The sequence below is a fragment of the Pneumocystis carinii genome (assembly GCF_001477545.1).
Source record: "Pneumocystis carinii B80 chromosome Unknown supercont1.15, whole genome shotgun sequence".
NCBI classification, from domain to species: Eukaryota; Fungi; Ascomycota; class Pneumocystomycetes; order Pneumocystales; family Pneumocystaceae; genus Pneumocystis; species Pneumocystis carinii.
Genome location: NW_017264727.1, coordinates 368,430 through 394,859, shown reverse-complemented (window position 1 = coordinate 394,859; position 26,430 = coordinate 368,430). Strand labels below are relative to the sequence as shown.

The 26,430-nt window shown below is 26.2% G+C and overlaps 18 protein-coding genes across 18 annotated transcripts; 8 read left to right on the top strand and 10 right to left on the bottom strand.

Annotated features, from left to right (window-relative positions):
* Positions 1 to 361: 361 nt before the first annotated feature.
* Positions 362 to 3,596, bottom strand: T552_03276 (hypothetical protein). The gene is made up of 7 exons (XM_018371785.1): positions 3,388 to 3,596; positions 3,248 to 3,340; positions 2,561 to 3,200; positions 2,069 to 2,518; positions 760 to 2,024; positions 546 to 708; positions 362 to 500 (listed from the first exon to the last, which is right to left on the bottom strand). The coding sequence occupies exons 1-7, from the start codon at positions 3,525 to 3,527 to the stop codon at positions 408 to 410; spliced, it is 2,844 nt and encodes a 947-aa protein (XP_018224586.1). The 5' UTR covers positions 3,528 to 3,596; the 3' UTR covers positions 362 to 407.
* A 235-nt stretch (positions 3,597 to 3,831) lies between these two features.
* T552_04208 (hypothetical protein) lies at positions 3,832 to 4,609 on the top strand (the record flags this gene model as incomplete). The annotated part of the gene is given in 9 exon segments (XM_018372259.1): positions 3,832 to 3,837; positions 3,898 to 3,921; positions 3,934 to 3,942; positions 4,036 to 4,044; positions 4,111 to 4,117; positions 4,127 to 4,165; positions 4,333 to 4,363; positions 4,383 to 4,401; positions 4,526 to 4,609. Coding segments are annotated over 9 exon segments (228 nt in total).
* A 693-nt stretch (positions 4,610 to 5,302) lies between these two features.
* T552_04207 (hypothetical protein) lies at positions 5,303 to 5,938 on the bottom strand (the record flags this gene model as incomplete). The annotated part of the gene is given in 8 exon segments (XM_018372258.1): positions 5,303 to 5,335; positions 5,443 to 5,457; positions 5,607 to 5,666; positions 5,712 to 5,762; positions 5,797 to 5,824; positions 5,876 to 5,883; positions 5,910 to 5,917; positions 5,932 to 5,938. The coding sequence occupies 8 exon segments, from the start codon at positions 5,936 to 5,938 to the stop codon at positions 5,303 to 5,305; spliced, it is 210 nt and encodes a 69-aa protein (XP_018224584.1).
* A 1,202-nt stretch (positions 5,939 to 7,140) lies between these two features.
* T552_03275 (hypothetical protein) lies at positions 7,141 to 8,307 on the top strand. Its single transcript, XM_018371784.1, has one exon. It carries the CDS (start codon positions 7,194 to 7,196, stop codon positions 8,259 to 8,261), a length of 1,068 nt encoding a protein of 355 aa, XP_018224583.1. The 5' UTR covers positions 7,141 to 7,193; the 3' UTR covers positions 8,262 to 8,307.
* Positions 8,308 to 8,465: 158 nt separating this feature from the next.
* Positions 8,466 to 9,310, bottom strand: T552_03274 (hypothetical protein). Its single transcript, XM_018371783.1, has 3 exons — positions 8,867 to 9,310; positions 8,607 to 8,820; positions 8,466 to 8,565 (listed from the first exon to the last, which is right to left on the bottom strand). The coding sequence occupies exons 1-3, from the start codon at positions 9,264 to 9,266 to the stop codon at positions 8,499 to 8,501; spliced, it is 681 nt and encodes a 226-aa protein (XP_018224582.1). The 5' UTR covers positions 9,267 to 9,310; the 3' UTR covers positions 8,466 to 8,498.
* A 75-nt stretch (positions 9,311 to 9,385) lies between these two features.
* T552_03273 (hypothetical protein) lies at positions 9,386 to 10,472 on the top strand (the record flags this gene model as incomplete). The annotated part of the gene is made up of 4 exons (XM_018371782.1): positions 9,386 to 9,690; positions 9,735 to 9,848; positions 9,897 to 10,047; positions 10,092 to 10,472. 4 exons carry the CDS (start codon positions 9,386 to 9,388, stop codon positions 10,470 to 10,472), a joined length of 951 nt encoding a protein of 316 aa, XP_018224581.1.
* A 354-nt stretch (positions 10,473 to 10,826) lies between these two features.
* Positions 10,827 to 12,459, top strand: T552_03272 (hypothetical protein; the record flags this gene model as incomplete). Its single annotated transcript, XM_018371781.1, has 4 exons — positions 10,827 to 11,050; positions 11,100 to 11,567; positions 11,610 to 12,058; positions 12,104 to 12,459. The coding sequence occupies 4 exons, from the start codon at positions 10,827 to 10,829 to the stop codon at positions 12,457 to 12,459; spliced, it is 1,497 nt and encodes a 498-aa protein (XP_018224580.1).
* Positions 12,460 to 12,590: 131 nt separating this feature from the next.
* On the bottom strand, positions 12,591 to 12,950 carry T552_03271 (hypothetical protein). The gene is made up of 2 exons (XM_018371780.1): positions 12,809 to 12,950; positions 12,591 to 12,765 (listed from the first exon to the last, which is right to left on the bottom strand). The coding sequence occupies exons 1-2, from the start codon at positions 12,902 to 12,904 to the stop codon at positions 12,637 to 12,639; spliced, it is 225 nt and encodes a 74-aa protein (XP_018224579.1). The 5' UTR covers positions 12,905 to 12,950; the 3' UTR covers positions 12,591 to 12,636.
* Positions 12,951 to 13,128: 178 nt separating this feature from the next.
* T552_03270 (V-type ATPase, G subunit) lies at positions 13,129 to 13,860 on the top strand. Its single transcript, XM_018371779.1, has 6 exons — positions 13,129 to 13,174; positions 13,219 to 13,257; positions 13,303 to 13,345; positions 13,396 to 13,496; positions 13,549 to 13,658; positions 13,709 to 13,860. The coding sequence occupies exons 1-6, from the start codon at positions 13,172 to 13,174 to the stop codon at positions 13,812 to 13,814; spliced, it is 402 nt and encodes a 133-aa protein (XP_018224578.1). The 5' UTR covers positions 13,129 to 13,171; the 3' UTR covers positions 13,815 to 13,860.
* Positions 13,861 to 14,060: 200 nt separating this feature from the next.
* On the top strand, positions 14,061 to 15,499 carry T552_03269 (hypothetical protein). Its single transcript, XM_018371778.1, has 2 exons — positions 14,061 to 14,819; positions 14,884 to 15,499. The coding sequence occupies exons 1-2, from the start codon at positions 14,106 to 14,108 to the stop codon at positions 15,451 to 15,453; spliced, it is 1,284 nt and encodes a 427-aa protein (XP_018224577.1). The 5' UTR covers positions 14,061 to 14,105; the 3' UTR covers positions 15,454 to 15,499.
* Positions 15,500 to 15,664: 165 nt separating this feature from the next.
* Positions 15,665 to 17,607, top strand: T552_03268 (hypothetical protein). The gene is made up of 3 exons (XM_018371777.1): positions 15,665 to 15,809; positions 15,853 to 16,055; positions 16,101 to 17,607. The coding sequence occupies exons 1-3, from the start codon at positions 15,710 to 15,712 to the stop codon at positions 17,559 to 17,561; spliced, it is 1,764 nt and encodes a 587-aa protein (XP_018224576.1). The 5' UTR covers positions 15,665 to 15,709; the 3' UTR covers positions 17,562 to 17,607.
* A 31-nt stretch (positions 17,608 to 17,638) lies between these two features.
* Positions 17,639 to 17,987, bottom strand: T552_03267 (hypothetical protein). The gene is made up of 2 exons (XM_018371776.1): positions 17,881 to 17,987; positions 17,639 to 17,828 (listed from the first exon to the last, which is right to left on the bottom strand). Exons 1-2 carry the CDS (start codon positions 17,941 to 17,943, stop codon positions 17,664 to 17,666), a joined length of 228 nt encoding a protein of 75 aa, XP_018224575.1. The 5' UTR covers positions 17,944 to 17,987; the 3' UTR covers positions 17,639 to 17,663.
* Positions 17,988 to 18,207: 220 nt separating this feature from the next.
* Positions 18,208 to 18,587, bottom strand: T552_04206 (hypothetical protein; the record flags this gene model as incomplete). The annotated part of the gene is given in 6 exon segments (XM_018372257.1): positions 18,208 to 18,254; positions 18,267 to 18,303; positions 18,325 to 18,366; positions 18,417 to 18,445; positions 18,469 to 18,567; positions 18,581 to 18,587. 6 exon segments carry the CDS (start codon positions 18,585 to 18,587, stop codon positions 18,208 to 18,210), a joined length of 261 nt encoding a protein of 86 aa, XP_018224574.1.
* Positions 18,588 to 19,112: 525 nt separating this feature from the next.
* Positions 19,113 to 20,166, bottom strand: T552_04205 (hypothetical protein; the record flags this gene model as incomplete). The annotated part of the gene is made up of 6 exons (XM_018372256.1): positions 20,076 to 20,166; positions 19,931 to 20,026; positions 19,812 to 19,888; positions 19,682 to 19,767; positions 19,508 to 19,638; positions 19,113 to 19,465 (listed from the first exon to the last, which is right to left on the bottom strand). Exons 1-6 carry the CDS (start codon positions 20,161 to 20,163, stop codon positions 19,113 to 19,115), a joined length of 831 nt encoding a protein of 276 aa, XP_018224573.1. The 5' UTR covers positions 20,164 to 20,166.
* Positions 20,076 to 21,154, bottom strand: T552_04204 (hypothetical protein; the record flags this gene model as incomplete). The annotated part of the gene is made up of 3 exons (XM_018372255.1): positions 20,076 to 20,866; positions 20,913 to 20,980; positions 21,022 to 21,154. The coding sequence occupies 3 exons, from the start codon at positions 21,152 to 21,154 to the stop codon at positions 20,450 to 20,452; spliced, it is 618 nt and encodes a 205-aa protein (XP_018224572.1). The 3' UTR covers positions 20,076 to 20,449.
* A 136-nt stretch (positions 21,155 to 21,290) lies between these two features.
* On the bottom strand, positions 21,291 to 21,690 carry T552_03265 (hypothetical protein; the record flags this gene model as incomplete). Its single annotated transcript, XM_018371775.1, has 3 exons — positions 21,291 to 21,338; positions 21,381 to 21,561; positions 21,614 to 21,690. 3 exons carry the CDS (start codon positions 21,688 to 21,690, stop codon positions 21,291 to 21,293), a joined length of 306 nt encoding a protein of 101 aa, XP_018224571.1.
* A 51-nt stretch (positions 21,691 to 21,741) lies between these two features.
* On the bottom strand, positions 21,742 to 22,841 carry T552_03264 (hypothetical protein; the record flags this gene model as incomplete). The annotated part of the gene is made up of 7 exons (XM_018371774.1): positions 21,742 to 21,916; positions 21,958 to 22,215; positions 22,262 to 22,308; positions 22,353 to 22,432; positions 22,489 to 22,537; positions 22,582 to 22,734; positions 22,782 to 22,841. 7 exons carry the CDS (start codon positions 22,839 to 22,841, stop codon positions 21,742 to 21,744), a joined length of 822 nt encoding a protein of 273 aa, XP_018224570.1.
* Positions 22,842 to 23,057: 216 nt separating this feature from the next.
* On the top strand, positions 23,058 to 26,391 carry T552_03263 (hypothetical protein). The gene is made up of 13 exons (XM_018371773.1): positions 23,058 to 23,303; positions 23,351 to 23,397; positions 23,450 to 23,728; positions 23,773 to 23,918; positions 23,962 to 24,185; positions 24,235 to 24,353; positions 24,397 to 24,629; positions 24,674 to 25,112; positions 25,159 to 25,325; positions 25,366 to 25,536; positions 25,581 to 25,697; positions 25,740 to 25,881; positions 25,922 to 26,391. The coding sequence occupies exons 1-13, from the start codon at positions 23,101 to 23,103 to the stop codon at positions 26,344 to 26,346; spliced, it is 2,712 nt and encodes a 903-aa protein (XP_018224569.1). The 5' UTR covers positions 23,058 to 23,100; the 3' UTR covers positions 26,347 to 26,391.
* The last annotated feature ends 39 nt before the right edge of the window (positions 26,392 to 26,430 follow it).

Sequence of the window (26,430 nt, the reverse complement as noted above, 5' to 3'; positions counted from 1 at the left end):
CACTATAAAGAAAAAATATATAGAAATAATAGAAATATCCTTAAGAAACTCCTTAAAATATCCTCCAACTCCAATACCTCTTTATTTTTTTTATAAAAATAATAAATTGGTTGAAATAATTCCCGTCGGTAAAAAATTTTATTGAAACTAAAGGCAAGGCGTATGTGGAAAAAGAGGAAGTAGAAAAAAAGCAAGGAATTATAGAAATAAGGTAGTAATTAGGGATAAGAGGGGTTTATTTGTGTATGAGATGTTTTGTGTGAAATAAGTAGAATATATAAGTGCAAGAATAGAATAGAATAGAATTGAGTAGAGAAAAATGATAGAAGAGAATATTTGTAAAGAGTGTTATTTGTGTAAAATAATAGTTGAAATATAAAAAGTGAAAAAAAGAGGATAATATAAAATTAAGTATTTTCGAGGCCAAATAAAAAGGATAATTCTTGTTTATTGAGTCTGCTTATTTGCATACTAGCGTTTTCTTCTAGAGCGTTTTCTATCTAATTTTATTAATAAAATAAATGAGTAAATGAAAGGAAAAATACGAGATCACGTTTACGTTTTTGAAGATCTAAAACTCTTTGTTCTACGGTTCCTTTAACGACTAATTTATAAATTTGGACGGGTTTTGTTTGTCCAATTCTATGTATACGATTGATAGCCTGTTCTTCTAGAAAGGGATTCCAAAATGGGTCGAGTAAAATGCATCTAAAATAAGTAAATATAAGAAAAAAAAAAAAGATAGGAATTGATATTTACTGTGAAGCGGAGGCAAGATTTAAGCCAGAATTTCCTGCTTTAAGGGAGATTAACATGACAGTATGTGTAGGATCTTGGTCAAACATGAATACTGATTGATCACGATGTATTGCACTCATTCGTCCATCATAACGTAATATTTTGTATCCTTTTACAAGAAGAGAAATCTCTAGAAGATCTAAAAATTCTACAAACTGAGAAAAAACAATTGTTTTTTCTAAACTATTATTGTGTTTTATTTTGTCTAATATTTCAATGCATTTATCGATTTTTGTAGAGGATTTAAATTGATCATTATTTTTCTGCAAATGTTGTTGGAATTTATTTCTTGTTTGTCTAATAAATTTATGATTAAATATCCTTTTCCATGCTAATTTTACATCTAAATCGTTGACGGTAACTTTATTATCGATAACAACCCTCTGTTTGCCTTTATCTTTTATAACGGTAAGATCTTCATCATCAGTATCACCTTCATCAGAAACTTTATTATGTTCTTTTATAAAATTAAGTTCATAATTCCAACCGTAAACTTTTTTAAATACTGAAAAGTCAATAACTTTTTTCATATTGAATATACATCTGCATTCCGGACATCGAGCATCTAATGAAGTATTGCCATTCATAATAGAAGTTTTTTGACTTTGATCTATTACTCTAATAATACAATCTCTGCAATAATAATGTCCACATGGTACAATAAAATTCGGTGAAAGAATAACTTCATAACAAACATGGCATTCGAAATCTCTAAGTCTTTGAATATTCTGAACTTGTTGAGAAAATATTTCACGAGCAAGCTTTTCTTGATCTTCTAAATCGTTTTCTGATATTTCGATCGAATCTTTAGTTTTAACTAACCATGGATGATCACATGCTTGACGAAGACGCAACAAAAGGACAAGCAGATTTGTATAATGATAACCAAGGATATTTTCATTAACATATTGAGTTACTTGTAATTGTGACTCTGCTTCGAGTTTTTTATAAAATGCTTGTTCTTCGTCACTAAATATGATGTAAACCAATTCTACGCTTTTAGGGAGCAATGTTAAAAGGGGTTTTCCATTAATAGTAGAAGCTTTTGTTCTCCTCAAGAGAGTAGCTTTTAACAATACTTGTAATCTTTTCATAGATTTCATGATATCATTAGAAGAAGAATATCTATTGAAGTGTTTAGAAAAATGATTTGAAAATGCAGACCAATCATCATATGGTTTAATACGTAAAAAACATATCAATGAATAAAGTTCGTCTATAGAATTCTTATAGATATTTAGAACTAAAATTAAATGTTCAATAATCATACCTGCATTGGTGTTCCACTTAAACACCAACGATAAGTAGCTTGAAGTTTGTAACAACTTTGAGCTGATAAAGTATGTCTATTTTTAATTACTTGTGCTTCATCTAAAATTATTCGGTGCCAATGATGTTCTAATAAAGTAAATGCAGGCTTATAAAGCATATACTTGGAATGATCAGATTCCTTTTGGAGTTTAATAAGAGTGTTGTGATCACGTGCAACAGTTCCATATGTAGTAAGAACAATTTCATATTTATTTAGTTCAGATGGTTGAATTATACGTTTAGAGTTACCATGATGTATATATACTTTAAGAGGAGGTTTGGTTTTGGTCTGGATTTCTCGAGCCCATTGTTGCAAAAGAGATACTGGAGTACATATAAGAGTAGTTCCTATTTTATTTTCATCTTGCGAAACAATTAGTGCCAACGCTTGTATTGTTTTCCCAAGACCCTAAAATAAAATTATAAAAAGAAATAAAAATAATAACCATACCATATCATCCGCCAGAATTCCTCCTTTATTAGTTCCTTCTTCTCTTTCTTTCATCCAACTCAAGCCAATCTTTTGATGTTCCATAAGTGTAGGAAGTAATCTTTTTGGTGTCCCTTCTCTAATTTTAGATTCATTCATTGAGTATATATTATCAAAGAGTGCCATTATTTCCTTATTAGTGTCCGGTACTTGTGAATACGCTGATGAAATATTTGATCCTTGAAACATAGGGTTCTGATATTCATTCCTTGAATAAGAAAGAGGAGCATGATATATCTGTCCTGACAAATCTTCCGAAAGATCTATTGGATTACTCGATGTACCAAGAGTTTCCGGCTTTTTCCAAGGTAAAGGTCGATCTGGATATTTTAAAAATTCATTTTTTGTAGTCATTTGATCTTTTATAACAGCTTTATGTTCCGGGTTAACAAAGTATCCCAAATTACTTTGTACTAAAATATTATTTCTATCTATATACGCCTTTGGAGGCTCTATTTCTTTATTTTCTAAAATTATTTCCGAATCGCTATCTTCTGAGTCTGGTATTTCTTCTACTGAATATGGTGTTAAAATAGATACATCACTCGGTACTCCTAATGTTTCCTTTTGCTTATTTTCTAACAATGATTGACATTTTACGCTTTTTTATTAAGAAAATCATAGAAACTATTAATAATCATATTCTACCTATTTTTTTGCGGCGGTCTCTTTTCTTGACCAATTTCTTCAACTGATTGCTCATCTTTAAGCGTCTTGTTTGATAAAATATCAGTATATGGACTTTTAAACGTTAAAAAACGACTGTTTCACCAAGAAAAATAGTTTACGCTTCTTTTGTAAAAATAATCAAACTATCATCTGAATCAACGCTTTGAACTGAATTCTCATATTCATCATCAAATATCTCATATGGTTCTACTGATTCTTCACAATTATGCGCGTTTTGTTCGCTCTCATCCCTTAACATATTCTTAATATTATTATTTATATTTCTTTATATATTTCTCTATATTTCTCCAAATTTTCCCGGATTTTTTAGCTATTTATCCAATAATACAGTCTTTTCTATATTTTTTCTTAATAAATCCTTTAAATACTCCTTTTTAACTAAGAAATCTCCTGTATTTTTAAGCTTTTCATGTTTTTTTAACATTCAGACCTTAAGATTTATTAAAAACTAAAATATAAAGCTTACGAGTATTTAAGAAAAAATATATATAATAAAGATAAAATATAAGAATAATAAACATCAAGTATTATTAAGATAATAGATGAATGTCTATTTTCTTATTAAAAATAAGATTTTTTGTTATTTTTTATTAAAAAAATTAATATAGTTAAAAAAAACAAGGATAATTGTTGTTTAAGAATAGGAGAGAAATGTATTTTTAATCCTTCTAGACACTTTAAATCTAATTATCTGTACTTTTATAATGATATGATTTATATAATTATTACTATATAAAATATTTGAGCGGAAAAAAGTTATTGAAAAAAGGATTTCTAACACATAAAACAGGGAGTTGAATGAAGTTATTAATTAAAATAAGTCAAATAGTGTTTGAGTTAAATCTCCAGTATTATGTTGTAATTTGGTAAAATTTGGTTAAATAATGAACAAGTGGAAAAAAAACAGAAAGATGGCTTTTTTTGATAAAGATTCAATGATCTGGACGTTTAATATGTCATTATATAGGATTTTATGTTATTCAGGAAATAAAATATAAAAAAATATAATATATATTTAATATATTATAAATATATGTTATAAGAAATATATGGAAATGAAGATCTTTATGATATGTATATCAACGATGAATAGAAATAGAGGGAAATTAAATGTTGTTCATAATTGGATTAAGGGAAGGCATAAGAATAAAATTTTTATTTCGAAATATTTCTATAGAAATATAGAGATGATAAACTCAATTGGCTCAATTAAAAGATAATTTGAATTATTAATAGATAATATTTGAGATAAATTTTGAGAAATGTCAGATTAAGTCCTTGATAGTGATAGTGATATGTTATAAAGACATTGATTTATGATTTTGGATCTTTAATGATAAAATAAAAACATATTTCATAGGCATTATTTTCAATTGATTAATAGAGGTTTAAATTATACATGAAATGCTTATATACGCTAAGACATGATAGATTTTGATCATAATTTTTATAATTTTCTTTTTTATTATATTATTGAATGAATTGAAATAAAAATACAATCAGTTCAATTTTTTATATTAGTCGAAAATAAGATAAATAAAATGAAAAGTATAAATGATCAAGTCATTGATATGGGGTTCATCTCTAGATTGAAGATATATAATGATCTTAATGTCAGATAAGATTATTTTTTAATTAATGTTTTAGAAAATATTTATTTAAAAATAGTGATTAGGTATATACTTATATTTACTTTTAGTTGGGAATGAGATTAAATTACCATTATAAATCAAACGATATAGATTTTTTTAACTATTTTAAAGCAGATAAAACATGTTCATATTATATTAGATAATTGAAAAAATTCTAAAATAAATTTCCTAACTTTAACATTATATAATATTGTCTAATATGTTTTTTTATGAAATAAAAAGCTTGTTTTTATTTTTTATTGATTTCTAATAAAGAATTATTGTATTAAAAAAGTGTAAAGATAAGATATAGAAATATATGTTTGATCTTTGAATATATAACACTATTTCAATTACAATTAAATACATTTTCTTATTTCCTTCAAGCTAAAAGACCAGCCAAGGATAAATCAAGCTGCATAATAATAAAAATATGAATTTATAAAATCTTATTCGAAAAAATATCTTTTATTAAAAGGAATTCAATTTTACTAAAAGAAAAATATTTTAATAAAAAAGAACTTGTACTTCTTTTTTCTAAAAAAAAAAAAAGTTTAGTTATATTTAGTTGATAAGATCTTGATAAAAACAATTCATATTTATCATTAATTTTTCAAAATTCACTTCATTTTTATGATAAAAAAAGATAATTATTTATATAAATAAAAAAATAAATAACAAAAAACTTTATTTTTCTCCGTTTCTCGTAGCAAAAACTTTAAATCATCAACGATCATTTCATTGCTCTATAAATTTTTTTTTTAAATTTATTAAAGAATCTACAGATATACAAAAAATAAAGCAGAATAAAAGGCTTTAGTAATCAAAGATTCTTCATTTAACTATAAAATAAATTCTAACCTTTCTATATAAAACTCTATCTTTGTATTTAGAAAAATTTCGACTTAAATTTTCTTTAAATAAAAAAATATAATAAATACATATACATATATACATATTTGCCTTATTATTTAAGACAATTCTTTTACATATTTTTCTGATATAATTTACTAAACATTTTAATAAAATATTCTTATATCTTCCTTTTAGAAAAAATCATTCTAAAAGGATTACGATTATATAATCTAAAAAGGAGATCATTTTTTTAATTTAAACCTTATTAGGAAACTATATTATTGATACACTGTATTAGTTTCTTAAATAAGATAAGTTATATAACGTTCATTTATAAAAATTCATGGTTAACCCGATTTTCTTAACTAACTACCCTAAAAATTTAATCTTATTAGGAAAGCGCCTTATTTAGCTTTTCGATTAATAATATCATTTTTCATTATCCCTATTACAACATATTGTTTTCTTTTTTTCTACTTTTTAGCTTATATTATTCTTTTTTCTTCTAATCCTCTCATTTTTATCTCTTTTTCTTTAAAAATTACACCTTATTAAAAAATTCTTATTATTATTCTTTTAATCTATTCTAATACTAAATTCTACTTATATATCCCTTTTATTATATACTTCACTTCTTCTATCATATTTCTAATCTTTTTTTTCAACCCTTTCTCTTTTCACTTAAATTCCTACTTTTTTTCTTTTAACCCTTCCTGATCCCCCTCTTTCCCCTCATTTTTAGAAAATGCTTAACTTATTCAAAATATGGAGATTTTCAATAAACTTACCATCTTTGTTTACCACTAAAAAAATCCATTCCTAACCCTATATATATATCTTCTTCTTTAAGTTAAGTGGCGCTCCCTCTTTGTCTTTTATATATATTTATCTCTTTATATACCTTTACTTCTCCTTTACTTCTTATTAATTAATCCCTTCTATTTCACTTAAAATATCTTTAATTATTCTAAATTAATACTATTAAATATCTTCTTTTTTTTTCCTTTCATATTTATGTATTTTTAACTCATCTAACTTACGTGAAATTTTATCTTTATCCGGTCAAGTAGAAATTATCTAACAAAAAATATAAAAAAAAATCACATTTCTTCCAAACTAAATAAGGTGTTTTTACAAAGCAGATATTTTAAAAACACACATTTCAAGAGGAAATCATAAATAAGATTTTATAATAATAGGCTCAGGAGGACTCAAGAAAGTTAAAAAGTATTAAAAGGGGGAGAGTGTAAGGGATAGTGTCATAAGAGTGTGTAATAAAGTATAAGAAAGCGAGGGTTACTATTCAATATTTTTTATAACGGAAAAAGAGTATTTTAAAAAAAAAACCGTGAAAGCGTAAAACCATATAAGAAATAATAAGAAATAAGAAAGAAGCATAAATTGAAGGGAAAAGCTATATGACTTTTCATTCAGCTTGTGAAACATTGGTGTCACAGAATATTACGCCGGGTTTTTTATCAATTAATAAGAAGATGGGTATTGATAATAATTTGTTTAAAACGAGAACTCTTGATACTATTAAATTTCCATATCGTTCTCGTTCTCTTCCTCTTAAAAGTTCGGATTCTCCGAGACAAAGAATTGACGTTGCATGCCAACGATGCCGGAGACGTAAAATCCGATGTTCGGGTGACCAAGGACGGCCGGATGGAAAATGTACGCATTGTATTAAGGCGAATTATCCGTGTGAATTTGTTAGTCGGATTCATCCGCCTATGCAAATTTCACCCATTTTGATGTCGCCATCGCCACAATCACCTAGTACGATTGAGTCGCCTCAGCCATATTTAAATTCGATGGTTCAATTTCCTGGTGCATTATCACCGGGACTTACTTCTAATATGAATCTTCATGATACTACATCATGGTCGAATAATGTGTCGACAACAACATTAACGAATAAGCATGTATCGAATCTTCCCATATATAATCAAGATCCATATGGGACAGCTGAAACATATCCAGGATTATCATGTACATCATATTCGCGTACAGCGCCGGCTTTAATGGGGTTGCATTCGTATTTGATGGCAAATGAGCCATCGGTTGATCTTTGGACGTCAGAGAATTTGTATATGCAAATTCATGATTCGCCTTCGATACTAGATACATCTACGGAATTAACTACATCGGATCAATATTTGACAATGCCGCAAAGCAGTGGATCATCCTCTGAACATCCTTTATCATTTGATCATCAGGCGTTGCAGTTTTTGTCCTCTAATCCACTTTCTCAGTATACTTGGACATTAGATTGCAATAATAAGGAAACATTCGATTCGGTTCCTATTCTGTCAAGTTCATATGATGCATCTTCGGATTCTGCTTGGGATTCTCAGAGTCCTATTACAGATTTATTCCCAAATAATAATATTGATGGTTCCACTTTAGACGGCATGTTTTGTTTCATTAAGGATTTAAGCCCTACACCTGTTTTGCAAGATGATAACTCGACGATGATCTAATTAATATTACCCATTTTTCTGAATATCGTACGTATTATAGTAATCCATAATCTTTGTTTTATATAATTGGGCCAATCTTTTTGACTAGATATGTAAGAAGGGTTATATATACACTTTAAATGCAAATTTGTGGAGTGAGTTAGGGTTTATTTTATTAGGATAGAAACATTCTTTGTACTTGAAAGCGTTTTTGAATCATTCAAATATCTATTTCAAATATTTTTATAATATATTATATCATTTATACATTTTTTCATTTTGTATTCTACCTTCTATACTAACGATATCTCCAATAGTTTCAAGTCTAGATTTTTATTATTTAATAAAAATTCCTTTAAAACTTACTTGACTGTCCAAAATGATAATCTATCCCCAATCTTAATTACTTTCTTATCTTCATCTATCCAATATCCATTCTTATTTTGTTCTACTTCTTTTTGTGACATAATTTCTTGATAAAACCATGTCTTTGGAATCCCATTTTTTGGTATAGAAGCATTAAAAAATCCACTTACTAAAAGACCAATATGTGATGGTGATTGCATATTAATTATACCCTCTTATTCAATCAATTTATACTTTTTTTTCTTTTAAAACATTTCTACCTAAATAATCCCCTCTTTTAACCTTCCATACTAACATTTCAAATCGAACCCATGAAAATGCAAATGGACTTTCATAATATATCTTTGCCGCTTCTTCTATAAACTCACAATTCCTATATGCAAGCATAATTCCTTGTATATCTGGAAAATAGTTCAAAATCATTGTATCAAGATAATATTCAACCCCCTTCATCGGTGATCCTGAATAAATAGGAGGAATTGAGACATATAACTCGATTTTATATGTATAAAATGGATTTTTTGGTTTTAATCTTGACTTTTCTAATAACTTTTCTTTTTTCTCCTTCTTTTCACCTTTTTTTCCCGTTTTTTTTTCCTCTTCATTATCATCTACCTCACTACGTCTTCTTTTCTTAGATTTCTTATGTTCTTTTGTCATTTCTTCACTTTTTTATCCTTTCTTAAGCCTAAGATCTGCTCGTATACCTTATACTAACCTTTAGTAATATTAAAAATCCTAAGATGCCTATAAATACGCTTAAATAACATAAGAACAAGATGAAATTAATATCGGGTGTTATATTATGGATCTTTTGGTGCCTTTTTTCAGGGAAATTAGTTGGAATATTACAAGGCTTATATTATAAGATGTGTCAACGTATAGGCCGTATAGATAGATTACCAGTTAACTCAGTGGATTTTGAAAGAGATAGGAAAAAGATATCAGTTTCTTTAATTATGCTTTATTTTATGTTTATATTGTGTAAATTTTATGTAAAAACATCAGAGAACTTTTATGAGATCTTAAGAATATCACCATATATTGTTAATAAACGGGAGTTAAGAAGACGATTTCACAAGATGTAGCAGTTATATATGGATATTTGTAACATATTGATTATTACAGGACGTTAAAAGTTCATCCTGATAAGATTAATAATGGAGATTCAAGAGAATTTATGACATTACGTTTTGCATACAATGTTTTATCAAATGAAAGACATAGATTTGTATATGAAAGGTTAAAGAAGAGTATGAGGGATGATATGGATTAATAAGAAAGGATTAGACTTGGATCATCAATGATTGAATGGTCAGAAACGGTTTCTTTATATGATGTTATTTTTGAAAGTGTTAAATCAACCTTGCAGTTTTATGGGGGAATAACAATTGTTTTTTTAGTATCAAATTTTATAGGAATTAAGCCATTGAAAAGATTTGTATAATATAAAGGTTTTTTTTTCAAGAAAATAATATACAATAGTGGCATTTTTATATAATAGGACTATGGTTTACATTAGAAATATTGAGTATTATTCGATCTCGTCCTATATTTCCTTTGAATTTTATTTTTCCAGGAAAACTTCCTTTTGAATTTTTAACAACGGTTCATGATTTACTTAGAATTTTCTTATTGGCATGGTCAGATATAGAATTTATTTTATTTCCACATGAAAATGTTATAGATGTTTCAGAAGCTTCAAAACAAATATTTTCTCTATCATCAATTTTACTTAATGAAAGTAATCATCTTGTTAAAATGGAGTATTCTTCATATGGAAATAAATCAACTACAAAAAATAGGATTAAAGAAAGGATTAAAGAAGTAGTTTTGGAAAATAGAATAAATCTTGAACTTAATTGATTAAAAACGGTTTAAGTACTACTTGAATTATAACGAAATAACAGCAAAAACAACAATATTTTTAGTTTTATAATCTAAAAATAGACAAATATAAAAGGAGGTTTCAAATATATACATAATTTTTCAGTTATGTCTAGTATTCTATTCAGACAAGTTTTTTTATGTATATATAAATATATATTTATACATACATAAAAAAACTCAATTATATTTACTAACACAGAAAACCAAAAGATTATTAATTAGATGGGAATTTTATATTTTATTTTACATATTAAACATTTTAAAGGGCTAGTTAGTCGTTAAACGTCAAGCTTTTTAAATATCAAACTAAGTCAATATTTTAACGATATTATGAGGATACGTCTTTCAACTTCATATCCTTTACCTGAGTTTAGATGTTGGCATTCTATTTCACCTTTATCAGATTCTATGACAATTAGAGATTTAATTGAACAAATCATTGAGACTTTTTTATTTAATATAGATACATGTTACTTAAGTCTTGAATTAGAGGGATTCCATCTTCCTTTAAACTCATCAGTTTCTAAAATACTCAGGGAAAATGATTTAATCATGTATATATAAAGCTTTTTTTTTAAAAAAAAGTTAATTATATATAAATAGATTAAAAAAAATTAATGATGCACCTGAAGCAGGTGATAGGATATATACTATATTTAATAGAGGGACATCTATGGATCTGGAAGCTTTTGGAAAAGATAAAATAGAAAATGATATATATTTGTTAAAATATAACAAACGGTTTGATATGTCTGATCATAGGAGAACTATACAGAGTAATTCTATTAAAGAGAAAACATCATGTTTTGAAAATATAGAACGTTCTTTTTCACAGGAAGACAATTCAATTCATTTTAATACATTAAAAAATAAAGACAATTCCAGTAAAATAGAAAAAATACAACCATATAAAAAAGAAACAGCTACAAAAGAATCGGATTCAGAATCGTCTGATGTGTCGTCGTCATCATCATCGTCGTCGTCATCATCATCTGCATCTGCATCTGAATCATCAATATCCTCAAAATTATCTATTTCTAAAAAAAGTTCAGATTCAAGCATATCATCAAAGTAGGTTATAGGAAATCTAGAAGAAAAGGTTTAATTCTATAGATCTAGTTCAAGAATAGATAATGTATCTTCACATAATAAAAATCAAAGGTTGCCAGGACAGGGAATGCCCTCTACTAAAGCACGTAATTTAAGAAGAAAAAGAACTAAAAGACTGATGATGTATAAAGAAAAAGGGATTCTTCCAGAATCAGCTAGATTTTCAGATTTGTTACAATTAGAAAAAAAAATAGGTGACACTATAAATCATACAAAGATTGAAATAAGGCCAACAAAAAAGAATATAAAGAATAAAAGAGGGAATTTTATTTCAAGGATAGACAATAGTCAAGGAAAGCACATAAGATTTGATGAAAATGGAGAATATGATTTAAATAATAAAGCACATGATGAAAAATGGCAAGATAGATGCATTGTTAAAGAAATAGAATGTGAACTTCCAAATGTTCCTATTAATCTTATTCATTTAACATCGAATGATAAAGACAAAGGTAAATCAGTTTAATTGATTTCTTCATTTTAATAATAACATAAAGTTTCAGATGGAACATCATCATCTGAAGATATGCCACTTTTACCAGATAATATAGAGACATTTGTTGTCCTCACACAGCCTCCATCTGTAGGATCTATTATTGCATTTAAACATCTTTGTATAAACGATAGTTATGAACCCATCTTGTCTGATTATAAAACAGCAACATTAATAGATCGCTCAGAGTCAGATCTTTTAACTCTAAAGCTTGCTAAACGTGATCAAAAACAAAAGAAAATTGATCTTGAAACTGGAGAGGAAGTTTACGGAAAATTTGGTGTAGATACAGATTTAGAACATGATGGTCAATTGATTTTACCATGGAACAGTCTTATATCACCTATTTTGTTGAAATAACTACAATCATCTACATTATTAATCATGACTTTTCATGATAATTTATAAAAAATATACTATAATTAAGTAAATAACTAAATTTATTTACAGAAAAATTATAGTTTAATTTTTAAATAAACTTTGGATTATATTATCAGATAAATGGACAATATTTTATCTATGGGCATTCAAACAGTTTCAAGAAACCCTTGATGATTCATTTTTTTTATATTTGGTTTCTGGTTTTTCATTATTAATCCGTTCTTCTTGACGTTCTTTACGAATAGCTTCACGTGCCTCATCTCGAAGCACACCGGCATACAGCTTCTATTTAAAATAAGACTTTTGATAATTCTATTTCTTGATTCACTTCTTTTTCTTGATTCTGAATATAATGAACTCCTCCAACTATACATAACGTTAAAGTGGCTGTTGTAAAAAATGTTATTTTTGCTGCCTTGGACATTTTGTAGTACTTCAGGTATATGAAATAAGCATTTAAATGAGTAGATCAGCTAGATTTTAATAAAAAATTACTTTGTTTTATTGTTAATCTATCAATGTTCTAGACTACGTTGTCATAGAAACCGTCGTCATAGAAACTATCGTCTTAGAAACTGTTGCCATAGCGATCGTTGCCATAGTACCTCGTTATCATACTACCTGTTGATATCTCAATTTACCACTCAAACCTTCTTAGCAGGAAATTTAAAGTTCTAAAATTATCAATAAAATGGTAAAATTTTTATTAAATAAAATGAATAATAACTTGAGTTTTAGTCAGTTGAGAGTTCATCAGGAATTCAGACATTATTGGAGGTTTTTTTTTCTTAAAATATAAGTTAATTAATTAAATAATCTTAGGTAGAAAAGGAGTCTCAAAAAATAGTTCAAAAAGCTAGAGAATGTATGAGGAATTATGATATAATTAATAGAAAAGAGAATAATATATTTCAGGTAGAGCACAGGGGTTAAAAAATGCACGTTCGGAAGCGCAAACAGTAATTGAGGAATATCGAGCACAAAAAGAAGAGGAATTTGAAAGATACAAGAAAGAAGTATAAAATAGAGGGATATTGCATTTTAGTTTTATTACTAATGATTGGATAGCTTGCAGGGTTTAATTTAAAAGAAGAAGAACATCATAACAAAGTTCTTAATGAAAAATTAGAAAATATTAGACGACAAGCAGCTAGTAAGAAAGAAGAAACTATAAAAAAGTATGCTATAGTTTTATTTTTTTTGTTTTTGTTTTAAATTTTCATAATAGAATAATTGAAATTTTTACGAAAGGATCTATGGAAATTCATCCTAATGCATCTCTTCAAATATGTCGAGAATTATCTATTAAAAATAAGGTGCAGGAACCAACATAAATATTTTTGCATATATATTTTTATAAATATTTTTACTGGTCTTTACTTTTTACAATCTTATACTTAATAACATCTAATAAATTATAAAATTTCTAATGAAATAAATCAATAGATTTAGATCCTTTTATATTAATATATCATTATCTTGTTTTATTTTTTCTAAAATAACAAGAACTCTAGCCCTTTATAAGCTCTATCGTACTTAGTTATATATAGTTCTAATCTACAAGTTATTAGAAAAATGATATAATTTTATATAAGCTCCCTATTATTCATATTTTAAAACAGAGAATGACTCTTAAAAGTCAATTTTATGTTGATTATGTATTTAAACGGTCTTTGGGTATATGTCAAAAGAGCCAAGATCTAGAGGTTCCAATTTTAAAAATAGATATAAATACAGTAGACACACCAGATAAAGCACTTAGAAGAGATATATTACTTGGTACAATCTCATCATGGCCATTTTATCTTGTTTCAGTTCCTAAATATACTCGGAATACACCATATTTCTTACATTTCTTTGAAAATGAAGCAATGTTTGAGAATATAATAGATAGAAATGAAGATATAAATGAAACTGAAGAAGAAGAAGTTAGAGATGAAGGGGACATTCATTTATGGTTGCTTTCTACCAATGAAAAAGTTAAATTAATGAAAAAAATCATATTTAAGCCTCTTTCTATAAATAATATACCAATTATTTCTTTAGAAACAATATGGGATACAATAAAATATACATTGACACAGGTTTTACTAAGGAGACATATATGTGTAACAGATGAAATGGAATCTATGTGTGGTGGATGGATTGAAGTAAGAAGAGTACAATTATATTCACAGAACAATATCATGGATATGAAATCCATGGCAGTTCCAGCAGGAGAAGGGAATATTTATAACCATGCATGTTTTTCGTATTTAAAATATGGAATAATACCAGTTTTAACGAATACACGGGTTATTTTTTTTCCATATTATCATATGAATGATTATGATAACCAGGTAATTTATAGATAAGAGAAAAAATTGTATATTCATAAAACTAATATTTTTTTCTTGAAAAAAGACTTCATATGATAATAAATTTTGGCCTCCATCATCATCTTTCGAACTTGAAATTTGGTCAAACACTTCTTCTAAAGAATTATTACCAATTGTCTTTGAATTAGATCTTTATATTGAAAAATTATTAGCAGATACAAATCAATGTTCTCCTGACGCACTTGTTCTAAATCACTTTCATGCTGAATTTATGACGCCTTATAAAAGAAAAATTAACAATTCTTCATTATTGGATTTTGAAGGTGTCACTGTTATAGCAGGAGGTCTTGGGAAAACGATATTAATTGTAGTACAACTTCGGATTATCCCATGGAAAAGAACTGCTGTTCCTTTTAATGTAAAAATATGGTCCTTGAAAGCTCATGTACGAATACCAATTAAAGTTATTCAAGCTGGTTTTTCCTTCATGCTAGGAAAAAAACCTGAGGCTCATAATTGTCATGAATATTGTATTAATGATAAATATAAATTAATGGAATCTTATCAAAACGACGGTTTAGGTTATTCAACAAGTTTAAAAGAACTCCATTGTGAAGAATTGGGAATTTCTCTCTTAAATACCGGTTGGTCTTAAAACAATCATATGTTTATGTTTTTTTCGTCACATTATTCATCTCATAATTTATCACTTCTATATATTTTTATATGTTTCGATTAATCAGTTTACGATTACTTTTAATTAATGTTGATTAAGAATTAGAGGCTGATAAGACATTGTTATTGGATTTATTGATATTTTCTTATAATTTATAATCAGAAATACTAATTGAAAATAAATTGGCTTTTTTCAAGATATTTTTAAGAGTTTTTAGAGGAAAAATAACAATCATATGTCTTCGATAAGATGTTGTTGTGGAACAGATTGCTTAAATATTAGGCAAAATAGACTTCTTTTTAAACAGATCGAAAAGGATATGCAAATTGCATCAGGTATTTTTATTTTTTTTTAAGATGTTTTTTAAGTATAAAATAGAATTGGGTCAATATTTATTATCAGAATATAGAGCATACAATGAAAATGCAGAATATAGAGAGAAATTGTTTAAATTAGAGATATATCATTTAAAAATTAAGAGGGATCAGATTATGACTTCGTTATCATTTCTTAAAAAAAGAAATAAGGAATTAGAGGAGGAAATATGTAGAATTAACGAGAAGAACGAGGATTTTTTAAGGGTAATTCATTTATATTTTTTATGGTTATTTTAATTGATTTATAAGAATATGGAAAAAATGAATATATTATTGTCGAATTCTGAATCTAATATTCAAGACCTTTCAGATACATTAGAAGCGACTAAATTGGAGTTAGAACGTTCTCGTTCTATTATTGATCATAAAAAATCCATTGAAAAGCATATGGATGCAATGGAAATAGAAAAAAAGTTTTTAAGAAATGAATTAGAACAATCATTACAAATAGGAATATTTTTTAAAAAAAAATGGCAACAATCAGAACGATTAATTGATATATTAAAAGAACAAATGAATGGAAATAAATTAAAAACAGATAAAGAAAAAGAAAACGTTCAAACTCTGATAGATTATTTTAAAAATTATCCAAAGATCGAGATGAATACAGATTCCATGAAATCGCATTTAATCATATTCATTAAGGAATTAATTTCAAAAAATTCGTCTCTTAAAAAAATATGCACAGAACTTTATGATATTCTCTCTATAAAATATGATGAAACGATTCATTTACAGCAATTTTTATCTCGAAATAATAATTATGGTTCATTATCTAATGATTCATATAATCTACGCAATCTGAAGAATATGTCACATTTCAATGTTGATAGGTATTTATTTTCAGAAAAAAAATTAAATCAAAATTCTTTAAATCAAGTTCTTAATGAAAACATAAATGCAAATATATTACACAACTCTGATAAGGAAAACCAAAAAGGATATTCATCAAAATTTATTAATGAAGCAAAAATTAAGTTGAAATACGACCTTATTGATAATCTATTTATGCCAGTAAAATTCAAAAAATCATATTTTAATAATTCAAAAATAACTAGATCATTCTCTGCACCGGAGATAATGTTACTTTTTAGTTCATCAAGTAAATCACAGAATACCCAAGATAATTCACATGAAAAAACACGATATTTATCCCTAACAAATATGTTTAACTCTCCAAAGTCGGTTTCCATAAACAATAAAAGACAGAATTCTTGTTTAAATCTTTCAAAAGAATTGCAGCATTCACAATATAATAAACTTAATTCCAATTTCTCTATTTATTTGGATGCTCCTAATACTTCATTTTTTAAGGATATTCTATACAAAAAACCATTGCATGAAGTAAAGTTAGAAGATTTACACGACTCTTTTCTTTTAAGGAAACCATGGACAACACCTAGAAATTTCTCTCCATCTACACAATTTATAAGCCCGGTTATATCTACTTTTTCTACAAATTCAGCTGAATCTTCTGTCTTTTTAAATAATGATACCAAGGCTATATTGTCAAATACTCTTTTAAAATCTACCATAACTAATAAACATTTTTTGAGTGGAACTTCAAAAAAGAAAAAAGCTGACACTAAACCATTGGGAAAAAACATTCATGATAATCAAAATAAAAGTATGTGGGATTCTTTTTTTAATAAATGGCCGAAATTAATTCATACCAAACATTCTTTAATAAGTACTTCAACTAAAAATTGATAACTTAATTATAATTATTAAAAACCGACATAGTATTTTATCAGCCCTTTTACATGATATTATTCAATTATTATATATGATCAATTCTTTTTTAGAAAAGTGCTATATATCTCTGGTACCTGTAATTGTCACATATTCACGTGTATCGCTTTTTGTGTTTATTCTTGAAGAATCAATGGTACTTAATATGATGCAATCATGATGGGTTATCCAATGAGTCATAGTTATAGTGACTTCTTTAATAATAGGTTTTATTGAGGGTTGTCTCTATAAAAAAGTTAAATTGGACTTTATCATAAAATGAATAAATAGAATATACTTTTTTAAGAAACCTTGGTCTTTTCAAAATTGGATCTAGATCATTTGAGGAGTTTAATGACATTACTTGTTTAACATATATGTACAAGGAAAACAACCAAATCAAATATATCCATTTCATCTTTATTAATTTCAATAGATCTTAGATTAACAAATAATGGAAAAGTATTTCATAATCTTTTATGCATTAAACATGTTCTATATTAATTTATGCTAACTCGTATACTCGATCACTAGCATAAAGATTTTAATAATAGATTTAGATAAGAGAAATAAAGCACATAATGAAGAGATTAATAGATAATATTGTTAAAAATACATATATTGATTAAGAAAATAATATATTTGATCGATAAAAAGATGTATATTTATTATCTTTATAAATACGTATATAACAAAAAAACACTTTTAATTGAAGAACATACTACATAATATTGTATATAACAAATAAATACAATGTGTTATATAGTTTTTTTTCTAATTTTTTCTATTAATTTTTTTTTAATATTCAAATTATAAATAATTTTGTCTTTTTACAGATTCAAAATACATATTTGTTTTATAAACTATTGCTTAATAAATTCTATACAGATGGTTTTATGTAATTTTGAAATTGAAATAGGAAGATTATAATAAATATAAATTTGATAGATAATCTTAGATAAGACAATAATTATTGTTGAGCAATCTAAAATATAAACTTTGCATATTTAAATATATGTCCTTTTAACTTTTTAAAAAATAAAAGAAATTTATAAACATTTCTTTTAGTTATAAGAAAAATTATTATTATTATTTTCTAATATTTAATATTTTAATATAATATTAAATTATTATAAGAATTCTTTAGAGACAATAAATAAAAGAGTATTGGGAGATGAATATTAGAATAGAATGCTATTTACTCATAAATATTAATAATATTTAATTTTATAAAGCTCTTTAGGAAAAGTAATTAATTCTATAGAATTGATAAATAAAAAAGTATAGAAATTTATGATATAAATATCTTTTGTAAATGTTTCTACTTTTGAATATTAAAAGTAAATATATAATCTAAGGAATAGATAAAATAATATATTTTGTAAAGAAAAAATAATTGTAATATTATTTAAATACTTAAAAAAATGAACAAATCAATTCAAAAATAAAATACAAAAAGACGATAATATTAATAATAGTCAATTGAATATGTACTTTTTCTTTATAGATTTTAAATAGTTTATAATACAATTAGTGTTTTATAAATACATGTGTAGCTTTATCTATACCACTAAAATATCTAAAGATTATTTGAAATCTTATAGGTATACATCTTAGCATGGGAAGTATTAAACAGTATAATGGTGTATATATTTCCATACTTTTGTCATTTATTATAGTTTTGGCTATTTTTTCTGCAACATATACAGGATCAAGAACTGGTGCCAAAAATCGAGAAGGCGTTTTAACATTTTGAAACAATGATGTGTTCAATTGTCCTGTTACAACAAGTGTTGTTCGAATATTAGAATTTGAGTATAAAAGCTCATGTTTTAGAGATTCATGAAAAGAAACTAATGCTGTTTTAGAAGCACAGTAAGCAGCTATGATTCTTAACGGGGTATATATAAATAAAATGTTCATACAAAGATTAGTCACACCAATAAATGCAAGCGAAGATGCTATCGTAACAATATGCCCTTCATTTTTTTGCTTCATTCCAGGTAAGAATAACTTAACAGTATTAAAATGCGATATAAAATTAACATCAATCACTCTAAAATTCATAAATAAATATAAATATAAATAATATAAATAACCTTCTAAATTTTTCAAACGACATTGTTTCAATTGATTCACCATCAATTATAGCAGCATTATTAACAAGTATTGTAGGAATCCCAAACTTTATATATATCAAAAAATCATTCTCAAAACAATAAATCAAACATGTTTTTTAATTTCCAATAAAATTTTCTCAAGATCCTTTACACAAGTAACATCACACTGATAATAGTAACATAAGGCTTTAAATTTTAGTACTAATTGTGTAAAAAATACTTTTTTACAATCCGATATTTTTTTTTCAGCTATATCTATGATAATAACGATCATACCAAGACGACTTAAAATTAATGATAATTCATATCCAAGTCCAGATGCACCTGTAAAGTTATCAATTAAATTAAAAAAAAATATAATATTTTTAAGAACCTCCTGTAATCACTACGATTTTTCTATCTATTTTTTTTGTTATAACTGATTTAAATGTAATTATATCATAAATAAAATGAAAAATCATCCATATTCCAAAAAAAAAATGAAATATTGTAAGAAAAATAATCGTATAGTCCACTAAATGACAAAGATAATACTTATTATTTATCTCTATCATGAATATAAATATAAAAAATTTTGATCGAGGCACCTTAATCGATATAAAATCGATATCAATCCAAATTATTTATCTTTCTATGTATATTGTTTCATTAGTATGAAAGTATACACCTACGTATAAACCAATATATCCAATAAAAAAAAGATAATAATAAGTTGATTTAAAATACACCTTTTTTTAAAAAAAAACCTTATTCTTTCTTCTTTTTCAACTTATTATCCTTTTTACATGGAGTTTCTTTCATTTTTTTTTCTTTTTTTTGAATCATTCGATTCTGTTCAGTAATCCAATACTCTTGTCTAAAAATTTCCCATCCCTCACAAAAATTCCTATCAAAACCTTTGCCAAGAATAACTAAACGAATACCTCCTTCACCTAAATTCGGTCTTGTAAAAAGCTTATGAGGTAAAAACTGTAATAAACGTGATTTACTCAAATGATTCGGTACAATCTTTAAATTATATGGTCTTAAACATTTATTTGTATAAGGAATAAATTTTTGAGGCAGCGTTAATGTTCGGCTATAAAGTCCTGATAAATAGAACAACAAAAACGTTATAATCCCTGCCAAAAGACACAATCGGTAAAGTAAAGAAACATAATAATACTAAAAACTCTTAATTTTCTCGTTTTTTTTCGCCAAAAATCCCTACATTAGATGGATTGATCAATGAACCATAAAAGAAATACGTATTCCATGTTAAAAGCCCTGTTAAAAACACTTTTTCATCAATTTTTTTCCTCAAAAAAAAGGTTACTTACTAGAATATTTGCGCCGGCGAAGATAAAGAGAAATATACTCTTGTCTCAATGATTCCTCAAACATAAGAAGGTTCTGATAGATATAAAGCACTGATACATGATTTCCAGGCGGCTTTTTGCCAGTATTTTCCATGAATAATGGGGAGTCTTTTAAAGCATCTTATCGAGCGTCGTTAAAGCATTACACAGGAGAAAAAGTCAAGAGAAGAGAAAGATAAGAAAAATACAAGAGAAGCAAGTAAAAAAGGTGTATTTGAATATAAGAAAAACTATTTGAGAAGATCTATGATTGCCTGTGTATATTGTTGAGTGGAAGCCTAATAAAATAAGTAAAAAAAAAGAGGAAGAAAGAGAAGAACATGGCCACCCAGATCAGAAGTAACAGTTTTTCCAAGAGATAGAACGTTAAAAATAGCGGATTCTATTTTATTAGCATATTGGTAAAGCGACATATGACGAAGCATCATAATTGAAGATAAAAGTAAAGCAGTTGGATTTGCTTTATTAAGACCAGCAATATCAGGAGCAGATCCATGAACGCTATAAATAAATAAATAAATAAATAAAGATATAAAAAGAGGAAAAATATTACGCTTCGAAAATACTTGCATCGGTACCTATATTTGCGCTTGAAGTTAAACCAAGACCACCAATGAGTCCAGAACACATATCACTTAAGATATCAATTGAAAATGAGAAAGATAAAAGTGAAAATAAAGATTAAAAAATACCTCCATAAAGATTAGGCATAACTAATACTCTATCATTATAAGGAGTTGGATCTGAAACAATTTTTAAACAAGAACTATCAATTCGTTCAGTATTTAGTTCAATTCCAGGAAATTCTTTAGAAATATCATAAGCTGTTTTTACAAAAAGACCATCGGAAATTTTCCTATAAATATGAGATATTTTCTTTTAAAAAGATCTATTGACATAATTGGAGCTTTATGAACAGCAGTTACTTTTTTCCTTCCAATACTTTCAGCATATTGAAAAGCAAATCGTAAAACTTTTTCACATGCATCTCTCGTTATAAGTTTAATCGATTGGACAACTCCATCAACTAACATATGCTCAATACCTGAATATTCTCCTTCTGTATTTTCTCTAATTAATACAATATCCACATTATCGTATGCTGTTTTGCATCCAACAATACTACGACATGGTCTTACATTTGCAAAAAGAGAACTACCTTAAGTTAAATAAAAGAAAAATAACTTAACCATTAATTTACAAAGTACGTCGAAGTGTTAGATTAAGAGATACATGACCTTTTCCTATCTAAAATATTAAATTTTATTCCGATTTAAATACAAAAAATTCACTGGCGTAGCTAATGGCCCTTTCAATGCCACCGTATTCCTATGAATAGATTCAATCGTTGCCTCAGGAATCGTCATTTTCCCTATTAAAACCTTTTTTCAAAAAAAAATTCATAAAATACTATATTTTTTCTTCTACCATTTACAAAAACCGGTGTAACATCAACTGGCTCCCATTTTATAGGCGCCTAATCTTATTTTAAACATTTTTCCTGTATAATTTTCTTTTTACTTGAGCTGCTTCAAAAATTTTTTGAACACTTGTTGATATCTCCGGTCCAATACCATCTCCTAAGATTAATGTCACAGGATATAGTCCAGAACTATCTGCTTTTCCCTTATAAGGCCCATTAAGATAGTTTTTTGTCCCATAAAACCGGATTTTCTAGATTTTCTTAGCAATTCTTAACCTTTTTGCTTAAAAAAAACAACTTTAATAGGAAAATATAAAGAATTCTGTCTTAAAGTAAGAAAATTAGAGAAAATCTTCATTAAAAGTAAGAAATTTATTATAATATTCCTTAAAAAGTTAAGAAATTAATAATTTTTGTCGATAAGTTTAAAAAAATATTAAGAAAAAGGTAAGAAAATGTTAAGAATCTTAAGAAAATTAATAAGAAATAGTAAAAAAATAGAAAAAATAAGAATAATAAGGGATATTTTTATTAATTATTTATATATTTGGAGCTATTTTTAATAAAAAAATTATAAAAGTTTAAAAGGCTAATGAGAGGAGTTTATTAATAAATATATGGAACAAGCAGATATTAATTTTCTTAAATACTATTCTTTAACAACGCCATATCCATCAAAATGGGTGGATACGAGTGAACAAGAGTTTAATAATGAGGAAAGACATAATTCAAAAGAAATGACAGAATCAACGATGTTTGAAGAGGAATTTATTGCACCAGATGAGCCAGATCCTTTAGGAATGAGTGATTCAGTTATTTCGTATGTTTTTTTTGGGGCTAAAAAGTGAATTTAAATGATTTTTATAGATTAGCTAAACAAAATGGTATAACAGTTCCAGATGATATTAGATTACGTATGAAAATAAGTTTTAATAAGGAGGGAAATTCTAAAATATTGATATATAGGAGCGAAATATCTTATTTCATCAAAAAGATTTAATCCAAGTGTATTTTTGCGAGATATTCATTCAAATAATTGGTATCCGGAGTTATTATCAGGATTAAAATGGTTAACTCAGTCAATTGAGAAGAGATCGGATGCATTGAAGATGCTTGTTGAAAATAATTTTAGTAGATTTGTAAAAGCAAAAACAACAATTGATTATGTTTATCAAGATATGAAACATGATATGTTAAACCAAGAACATGAATATGGAATTTCTGAATTAAAATCAAATATTAATGGTAGTATTTGAATATATTTATTTTATTGATTAAATTATAAATAGATGTAATTACTAAGGCAACACAAACATTTGAGCCAATTACAGAAAACCGTACAAAAGCATATCGTTTAATATCTACACTATCTATCTTAGAAAGGTACAAATATCATTTTAATGTTCCATCGTTATTATTGGATTGTATTGAAAAGGTTCTTTATTCCTATTTAATTATAAAATTTAACATTAAGAAAGAATGATCATGAAATGTTAATACGTGAATATAGAAAGTGCAAAGAGATACTTTCAGAAGAAGATGTTATATCTGAAAAATCTATGGATATTTTTGAATTCCAAAGACCTAAGATTTTTAAAAGAATTTGGAAAGAAGTAGAAAAAATCATTGAAGATTATCGCAGAAATATTTTCCAGCAATTTTCTACATTTAAAACATCAGAAGAACGACACAAATTAATATGGTAATATAGTTTTAATAGCTGGGATTTTATTAATAGTTTTTAACTATAGTATACTTCTTGAATTAGGAACAACAGAAAATCCTATTCTTTATTCTCTTAAATGCCAGAGTGCTCAACTTATAAAAAGTTTGGAACAAGATTTTAAAGATGAATCTGTAAAGATTGAAGGTATTTTATCCAATTTATATTATTAAGATAATAATATCTAAAGCGATTCGCCATCAATTAGCTAAATTACCTCTCCCAACTAATAAACAAATAGTCCAGCAATTGAAAAAGCCGTTGAGTAAATATCAAATATATAATATATGGGAAGAGTCATCTAATAATATAATGTGGAATTCTCTTGAAAAAATGATTGAACATATATTTATTCACAAGTTTCATGAATTTAAAAATTATCTTGAAATTGTTTGTAAAATTTCTCAAGGAAATTTATTGAAGGTGAAGTATGCTTTTTATATTTTTTCTATTATTAATATTTATAGCATTTTCCTATAGGAAAAAATGGAGAATCCAAACATCATCTTATGTTTTCCTCTGAAGATATTTTTTCTGTAAAAAAGTCAGCAGAACAGTTGATTTTTACGCTCTCTTCACTTGTCATTGATTTTTTCACCTCACATTCAACAAAAAAAACATCATTATCAAATAATAATCGACTATCTAATGATAATAATTCATCATTGAAACTAGAAGATATTCCTAATCTAAACGATAAAAATTCCTCAATTTCATTCATACCTCCACATTCAGACTCTTTAACTGCTTGTTCTATGCTGAATAAATTATTAACAGTTATTGTTAATTCATCAATGGCAATTTTTAAATTAAATATTTCAGAAGAAATTAATAAAAATTTGCAAACAATGATTAGTACTGTGAGGGAAATGTTTGTCGAAGCTGTAAATTTCCTGTGGAACTTAGGTGATTTGAATTAAGTTTTTAAATTTATTTTTTTTACCTAAAATAGATTCTTGTAATTTCCATTTGTTAGAAAATTGGGTAAAATCGACTGGAAATCCTGATATAACAGACTATCCAAAAACATTGTATGCCTACGAGTCTTGTATTATTACTAAAATTAACGAACTTTTATATATTGGAAGAAATTATAAATTAAATACTGAAGATCTAATAGTAAGTTGTTTAAGTTACTTAAGATTTATTAATATTTAAGCCCTCTCCTTCAACAAAAACAATATTATCTATCAAAACACAATTTCTAAAATCTTTATATATATCCTTAGAGGGGTTAATTAAAAATGTTTATCTTAATCAAACAGATTCAAAAAATTCTACCCTTGAGCTTTCTTCAAAATCTGAATATGAAATAGATCATGAAAATACGGTATAACTTTATCTGTATTATTCTTAAAATATAACTAAATATAGAATACTCGAATTCTTTTTACTTTAAGCAATTTTTCTCATCTAAAAAATAGTATTATTTCTACATTGTTGAAGCAATTCGAATCATTGTATTCTATATCTCTGGAAGATGATTCAAAAGTAACTCTATTATTTAATTTTCATTTTTAACTAAAATTTTAGAATTTATATAGTGCTTTAGTTCAACTCGATCATCGTTTATTTGATGATTACATCAAAGTTAAGTCTGAATCTATCTCTGAAATCATAAAAAATGGAATACTCAATTCTAATCCTATTTGGTCTTCAGAAGAACCACCTCAAGGTAAGTTTTTCTTTTTCATTTATTTTTAATAATATTATAGAAATTCAACCATACGTATTTAATTCCATATTATCGCTAGTTGTCATTCATTCTCAGCTTTCTTCTATTACCTCAAATTTAATTCCTCGCACCTTAAATAATTTAGTAAAATCACTTACTAAAGCTTTACTTGAATCATTTCAAAAAATTAATAATTTTGGTATAGGAGGAATGCTTCAGGTAATCATAGAAGTAGAATTCATTAAACAAGTCTTAGAAGCATATATTGATGAGGAAACTTCTGATATATTTGGATCATTGTATCTTCATTTAGAGAAAGCCTATCATCATAATGACAATCGGCAAATTTTTCAACAAGAACTCGAAAAGGCAAAAAGTATATTGGTTAATTGTAGAAAAATAACACATTTACAATATTCTTGTTTTAAAAATCCATCAGAAAATACACTCAAGTCTTATTTCTAATCATTATCTATATGGCAATTTATAAAATATATAAACGTATCTCGTTTATATTTCTAGTAACAATCTTATATATCTTATTACACC